The 8,127-nt window shown below is 39.3% G+C and overlaps 1 protein-coding gene across 1 annotated transcript; it reads right to left on the bottom strand.

Moving 5' to 3' along the window:
- Window positions 1-1,621: 1,621 nt before the first annotated feature.
- RFK (riboflavin kinase) lies at window positions 1,622-8,123 on the bottom strand (the record flags this gene model as incomplete). The annotated part of the gene is made up of 4 exons (XM_010844913.1): window positions 1,622-3,727; window positions 4,484-4,586; window positions 6,642-6,793; window positions 7,715-8,123. Coding segments are annotated over 4 exons (795 nt in total), but the record flags the coding sequence as incomplete, so codon positions are not given.
- Between the last annotated feature and the right edge of the window lie 4 nt (window positions 8,124-8,127).

Raw genomic sequence — 8,127 nt, forward strand, 5'->3', positions numbered from 1 at the left:
CCTCTCGCCTGCGCTGGGTTTTTCACTGCGGCACGCAGGCTTCTCCAGGGGCAGTATGCACACCCGATAGTTGTGGCACTTGAGCTTAGTTGCAGTACGTGGGATCTTGGTTCACTGACCAAGGATCAGACCTGGGCCCCCTGCATGGGGATCACAGATCTTATTCACTGGACCACCAAGAAGTCCTCAGAAGATAGGAGACTTTATCTTGAATCTTTCTGTATTTTTAATGATGGCACTTGGCAATTTCCCAAGATACAGCAGATGTGGTTTACTATTCCAACTTCTACTTGGCCCTTGTTATGGTCAGGGCATCAAAATGGGGATTCTTTCAGTGGTCAGGTATGTATGTCTATCCCAAAATCATACTCAGGAACAGGGGAGGTAAGCAGACTGTAGGTCCAAGGGCTGAGTTACTTGTGACACAAGCTTGGGCTCAACCTCCATGTATGACTTGACCCAAAAGGAAGCCAACTTCAAAGAAATGTTAAGTCCCAGCCACATCACAAAGAGCACAAGAGGTGAATTTGGAGTGTACATACAATATATGAGAGCAGTCAGACTCAGATCTCATAGCTCAGTATCTATGCTGTACTTAAGCTGTCTGCTGAGCTTTAAATTTCAATTATTTTTTCATCAATATAAATTGTTTTGACAATTCTTAAATCTGCCTGGTTTTTAATAGAACTTTATTTCCCCATTTTTGACACTCTTCTTTAACAATGATTTCAAGTTCAGTATCTGATAATCCCTATATCCATCATCTTTATAGAGCTTATTTTGTAACTTTGTTTTTGCAAACTCTTGCTTATGATGGCATCTCTTTCTACAAGGTAGATTTCTTTCCTAGTTCAGTCCCTGAAGGTCAGATTGCTTCTCCTCTACCAGCCCCTGTCCGTTTTCCAAGGAAGAGAACAGGAAAAGGCTAGCACTTTCACCAGGGAAAGCGGAGCTGTCCTCATAAATTCCAAGTAGACTACTGCTTACATCTCCCTGATCAGAACCATGTAAACAGCCCTAACTGCAAGCCTTTAAGCCTCCATAATTGACAGCACTGGTGATGAAGAGTTCAAAGAGCATCTGTGAATTTCTGCATATAGTAGAGATAGGCAAGAGTCCCAATTCACTGCTGTGGGGTTGATGGCAAGTCATGAGGGTTACAGAACTGTTCTGAAGCAGAAGATATGGAAAGATACTCAGACCTACTTGAGTGCGTGTATGTTCAGTCGTGTCAGACTTTCCAACCCCACAGACTGTAGCCCACCAGGTTCCTCTGTCCATGGGATTTTCTAGGCAAGAATACTGGAGTGGGTTGCCATTTCCTCTTCCAGGGGATTTCTCCAACCCAGGATCGAACTCATGTCTCCTGCACTGCAGGTAGATCCTTTACTGCTGAGCCATCAGGGAAGCATCCAGACCTACTTACAGGGCCCCTTAAAGGCAAGGCCTCTGGTTGTAGAACCGCTGCTGCTCACCAGGTTCTCCCTGTAACTGTTGCCTGTAACTCACTATTCAGGGCTTCTAACCACCTTACAGTAACCAATAACCATCAACCAACAAATCAGGAATTCACACAGACAAACCAAAAGATTCAAACTAACACAGAGAAAAAGAAGAAACATCACTTGGTCAAGATTTATTTCAAGGCCTGAAAACATTGACTAATCGAAAAAGGCCCTACTGCAATTTCTTATAATGTATAAATACTTAATATAAAACTTAAAAAAAATGTAGACACTATTAACTAACTTCTAAACCACACACTATATGATTTTCAAAAGCTAGTTATTTAACAAGACGTAAGGTGACAATATCAAACAATTTTTACACTTAATGAAGACATAACCAGCAGCAAGCTACTCAAACACAAATGTTTTTACACTTTCCATGTTGTTTTTAACTGTGTTTCAAAGAGCCACTGATAATTGAGGCTTCTTTCAAGTATAGGATTCCTAACATTAAATTACATCTCCTAAGTATTTCTATAGAGAAATGAAAAAGACACAGACTACATTGTTTGCCATAAATTCATACATCAAAATGAAAAACAACCCAACTGCTTTTACGCATGCTTCCCCCTTCTCCAACATTAGCTTTAGATGTTTCTGTAAATATTATATAAACAGCTTTGTTCCAATCAGTTCTCTCATTTATACAGATTAGGAGAAAATGATTTTATGATGAGTTATCTTTAAAATTACCATTTAGATACTCTGCCCCCAATCCCCTCCCCAAATTTGGTGTTAAAGTGGACAATATTACAATGTGCTACAAAAACCAAAACAATCTGTAGTCTCAATTTCCTAAATATCCCAAATATCTGTTTTTGTTCTGCCGATATAAACAGAAGTCTTAAGTGGCTAAGAATCATTTCCTAGTAGTCAGCAAGAGGAAGAAATGCATAGCATGAACATTATTTAACTGAAACTTTATTATTTATGCCTTCCTCCCAACCACAAGCACTCTTTAGCCCTAAATTACATTGTGTGCACACAACTACAACAGTTTGTATTTGCTCAGGAACATAAAATCACATTAAAAATAAGTAACTTTCTACTTCACAGTTCAGTTGGCTCTTAAATTAAGTTTTTTTCTCTGGCAGGGGCGGAAATAAGTATCTTACGTTAGGAAACTGGTATATATAAATGAACAGCTGTGTGTTCATTTAAACTTTGAGAAAACCTAAAGATGAAGTTTTGGGGTGTTTTTTTCTTAAATACAAGAGATATGCAGCTTCACCACTGTTCATATAGTGAAGGGGTGGAATGGCAGATACAGATGCAGATGAAACTCTACATTTTGTAAATGGAAAAACTGATGTTGACCATTGTTTACAGGAAACAAAGGTTAAAGAAAAATGTTGAAGAATACCTACTCCTAAAAAGAGAGAAGTGCTATACAACACAAAAATGAGACCTAGAGATATGAAAAAGACCCATTTTACTGTTTTAAAAGAAAAACAAACAAATAAAAGGCAGGGAGTCTAGACCAATTAGAACTGAGGCAGCTGCAATGAAAAATGGAACACAGTACAATGATTTGAGGCCTTAAAGGAAATGACTAATTAAAATGAAATTTCACCAGTCTTCATGTCTTTAATAATACATAAATGCCCAAAATATAAAAAATATGAAGTCTGGATTTTCCCCTTAGGTTTATAATGAACTGTCAAACCTCTGCTTAATACAGTTACTTTTATTAGCTTTCTGATGAGCAGAGCATGCTATACAAGTACACGCATGCTAGAATTTTACCATGAGAATTACTGTTCTCATCTCAAACTAATGACCTGCCTGTTAACCATATTTATACATATTTCATTTCCATTATAAGATACTTAAGACCTTTCTAGTGGTATATTTTAATCAACATATTACATAAAAATCTTGATTTTTTTAAAATAAACTTTTTTAGTACTGTGACATGATGGGTTTAATTGAACAGTTGGAACATAATATGGTAACTACATTGCACTATTTAAATTAATTCACAGCTGTAGGAAAATGTTTTTTAAAATATAACCAAGATGAGACTGCAGAGTTATGAGCAGTAAAATATTAGAAAACAGTAAATGAATAAATAAGATGATTTTTCCATCAGTGGCCATTCATTATCTTGCTTTTAGGAACCTGGAAGAATTTGTCTTCTTTGAGTTTCAAATGTTCTGGTAAATCTAGTCGTTTCTTAGCTTCTTCGATATCACCTTGAATTGCTGAAATAAGTGCCTCTGCGGAGAGAATATACCAGGTAAAGATAATGAAAAACTGCTGCTGTGCTTTTTATTACTTCTTTGTTCAGCTTCTCCTTAAATCTCAGAAGCTGGCAGTGTCCCTGGCACAGGGTAGGTGCCCAGTAATGTTTGTTTCATCCTTTCTTCTAGACTTAAGTAAAAGTCAATGGTACATAAAGGATGTCCCTAATCGTCTTGCAATTACTTAGAGAAAGGCATTAGCAAAAAGGTACAAGTCACATACTAAATGAAACAAACACTATCAGTTCTCTTCAATATTTACACTTGTAAAAGAAACTCTACATTAGAATTAAAACTATCACACTACAATAAGATACTCAGCACCAATTAGTTTAAATGTTCTGATTTACTGTTTCTTACACTTCAAGTACTGCTAAGCACCCATTATTCACAATATTAATTCTTACTTGTTCTTAAAATACAAAAGGAAATATATTTCAGTAACTTCATACTGTTGGAGAGAGAGAGTCAGTTTGAATCTAGGCTGCATCACTTACTGTTACCCCAGGCAAACTACTTAACCTTTCTAACAATTTCCTCACCTGCAAAATAGACTAAATAATACTTCATGCGGTCGTTGTGGGGATAAAGTGAGTTGATTCATGTAAGGCTCTTAAAACAAGGCCTGGCATATTACATGCTCAAATACAATCTGTCCTGCCGTGATTATTATTAGGAGAAGCAGTAAAAGGGGCTGCAGCAATATCTAAGAAGATCTAAAAAAGAACTTACCTAAAGAATCAAAGTTCTTTTCTGGTCTGAGGTAGCCAACAATGGCCACTTTGAGGATTTCCCCATAGAAGTCCTCTTTGAAAGTATGCATGATATGAGTTTCCTACAGTTAAAAGATGTTAAAATTGAATGTATCTTTATTTTTACGGTGGGGTCACTGAAACAATCAACCTTCCTTAAATTTTTAAAGACAGGTTAAAATATACATGCAGTTTTTTCTAAACTCTTCCATTGCTCCTGTTCTTGACCCTGACCTTACAGGTAAACATTATAACTGAGTAAGGTAGATGCTATCTCACAAATTCGGTGTGATTTGCTGTTTTTAGAAAAAGTTAACACGCAACAAAATAAGACTCTTAAGGCAAAAAAACTGAGCAAATACATCAAAGAGGTAATGAACAAAGAAACTCTTTCTCAAAAGACACCATTCCATTAATGAAATTAAAAAAAAAAAAGCAACACAGTAGACATTTGTCATACATAGTTCCAACAAAAGAACTGGATCCAGAATATATTAAGAACTTTCAGTCAGTAAGACAGACAATCCCATTTTTTAAAAAAGGAGTAAAGACTTCAACAGGTACATCATGTACATCTGTTATCAGCAAAGAAAAGGAAAAAGAAAAAATCTAAAATGAACCTCCTACCAATGGAAAACTAAGTTTCTCCTAACTACAGAAGGCACTCCTTAACTGGCTCTGTAATAACAGTTCTGTTATCTGAGTAGCTAAATAAGAAAAATTAGTCATGGGATAGCCTCCCCTTCCTTTCATTTCCTCCCTCACTCCACAGAAAAATATTTTGTATTCTTTCATCAATTCTTTTCTTTATCTATGCCAACACACCCTTAATCCTGAAAAATAAGAGGACCATTGAGCATAACGTTAAGTAGTCCTGGACCACTTCTACTGCTTACGCCAGTACTTTTTCAGCTAGCTTTCCAACTGTGACAGATTTCTATAAACCCTTCAAAGAGAAATTTAGATGACCAAAAGATTCAGCCATATCTAGAAGATTATGCACTAAAGCTGTGTAAATTTGATGATAAGAACAGGAGAATATGTATAACCTCAAAGGGGGCTGAAAGATGAGAAAAAGCATCATTCTGCAATTTTATCAGAAAGCACCATTCATAGAGTGAGCAGTTCCACCTTAACAGGGTGCGTGCATGCTCAGTCGCTGAAGTCATGTCGGACTCTTTGCGACCCCATGGACTATAGCCTGCCATTCTCCTCTGTCCAAGGGATTATCCAGGCAAGAATACTGGAGTGGGTTGCCATTTCCTTCTCCAGGGAATCTTCCCAACTCAGGGATTGAACCTGGGTCTCCTGCATTGCAGGCAGATTCTTTACCACTGTGCCTCCTGGGAAGCCCTAACAGAGTGAGCAATAATTAAAGGGTAAATGACCTACATTAACTGTGGCAAACTCAACTTTATTTCACTTTTATTTCTAATAAAGGTAAATAGACAGGCAGTTATAAAATTTAATTATTGTAGTTTGGTTTGTGATTCCACTTTCTATTTTCTCTGTAATTTATAAAATTAATCTATGTTATTGGGTACACAATGACATAATCTGTGAGTTTTGGTATACTACCAATTTGGTATAAATTCAAAATGGATTTTTATAACTTTAGGATGTTAAATGCAGTCCCCATGGTATACACAAAGAACATATCTATAGAAAATACACAGAAGGAAATAAGAAGGGATCAACACGTGTTACTACAAAAAAAAATCAGCTAAAACAAGGCCGTAATCGAAGAACCAATGGACAAAAAAGCTTGAAGGCATATTAAAAAAAACAAGTAAAATAGCAAAAGTCCCTCCTTACTAGTAATTATTTGAAATGTAAATGGATTAAACTCTCCAACCAAAAGTCAGAGATTAGCAGCCTAGTTAAAAATATACAAAATCCAACTATACCTTATAAGAGACTCACTTTGGATCCAAAGACACAAACAGCTTGAAAGTGAAAGGATGGAAAAGTTATTCCATTCAAATAGTAACTAAATACTTCACTTTTAAACCCTTCAGATACACTGCCAAAATTCTAGAATCTGGATTACTGTTGTGATCACCACTGATGAGTTCTACCTGTGTATTATTCCAAATCATCATCTCATCCTCATTTATGGAGTGAAATACAATTCTTACCATGGATTTTTTAGTATTCTTGTAGTATGGGTTCCATCCTATGCTCACCACCATCTTATGGACATCTCCATTTCCAACACTGGCCCAACCATAATAAATGCCAGTAGATATATCAGCTGGAAGATTATCTACTACTTGTTCAGGAAAGTTAGCTAAACAATAGAAGAAAATATGCTGTTTACAGTTTCATATTCAATATTTATAAGTCACATGAAAGCCTAGTCTAAATCATCAAACAAGATTCCTAGGACTCTAAGACTATTAATACCATCATTTCATACTCTGGCTAGGATTTCTTTCTCTTCTTCATACCAACTGGTTAGGAAAAAAGTACCATATTATAAGTGTATAAGGTACCAGGTTATATAAGTGTATCAAAAAATGTAAAGTCTCACAGTAGGAGAAGAAAACAAATACAGGAACAGCTGGATTTTTAGCCCTGGTCTTTCTTAAAGAGGCTCAGAATCTCTTGAGAAGATTCTTGTTTTTTGAAATACACATGCCTAGGCCCCAAGCTCAAAGACTACTTTAACAGGCCTAAAGGCAGCCCGGGAATGTACTTTTAAGGATGATTAAGCATACCTTCAGGTCCTAACTACGAAAACTAAGGTAGAAAGATCAAAATGATACCTGGTTCTCATTCAAGTGCCTGTGTCGTCATTTGGAGACAATTTACTAACGTATTTAAAGAAAGAAAACCATATTGCTGGCTTAAGAATTTAGCCTATCTGGCCCACATTACATTTTCTAAAGGGGAAAACAGGCGCCACGCCTGGCGGCTTGATCACAGCTGGACTGGGAGGCGGGAAAGGGGGATCCTGAAACTCAGCTTCAGCTTTCTGAGGTCACCACACCACAAGCCGGGTGAGCTCTGAGCCACGAGCAAGGACGCGCTCCATCAGCCCGACCAAAGGTCTTCTGCCTCAACAAAGGGGTACCTGGGTGGAGGAAAGTGTCATCCCTGCCCGTAGTCCCACGACCCAGCTTGGAGCTCCCCCGGCTGATGTCCCAGCTCCGCTCCCAGGTGACCCAGCCAAGGGGGGTTCGGGGACTCCGCGCTCTCCCGCGCTCACCTGTAGGGATGCCCAACTGCTTGGAGCCGCGGCCGAAGCCCCGCACCACTTGGCCGCGGCAGAAGTCGGGCAGCTGCCTCATGACGCCGTCCGCTTCAGGTTCGGGCTGCGGCCCCGACCGCGAGTCCGGCGGGGCCGCCGTGGAGGCGGTGCCCTGACCCCCGGACCAGCCGGGAGACACGTGAGGGAGCTCGGCCGGCCCGCCGGGCGGGCGAGCGGAAGGGTGCCCAACGGCCGAGCGGTGCGGATTACACGCCGCCGCGAGAGTCTCACGCCCGCTGACCCAACAGAAGGTACCGGACGACTCAGAGGCTGCGTCTGGGCTCCGGGAAGCCGGCGACTGCGGAAGTAAGTACGGGTGTGGGCGGGGAGCGCGGCAGAGGCGGGCCGGCGCCGGAGGCACCGCAGCCCAC

The sequence above is a fragment of the Bison bison genome, unplaced genomic scaffold, assembly GCF_000754665.1.
Source record: "Bison bison bison isolate TAMUID 2011002044 unplaced genomic scaffold, Bison_UMD1.0 scf7180017864212, whole genome shotgun sequence".
Lineage (NCBI taxonomy): Eukaryota > Metazoa > Chordata > Mammalia > Artiodactyla > Bovidae > Bison > Bison bison.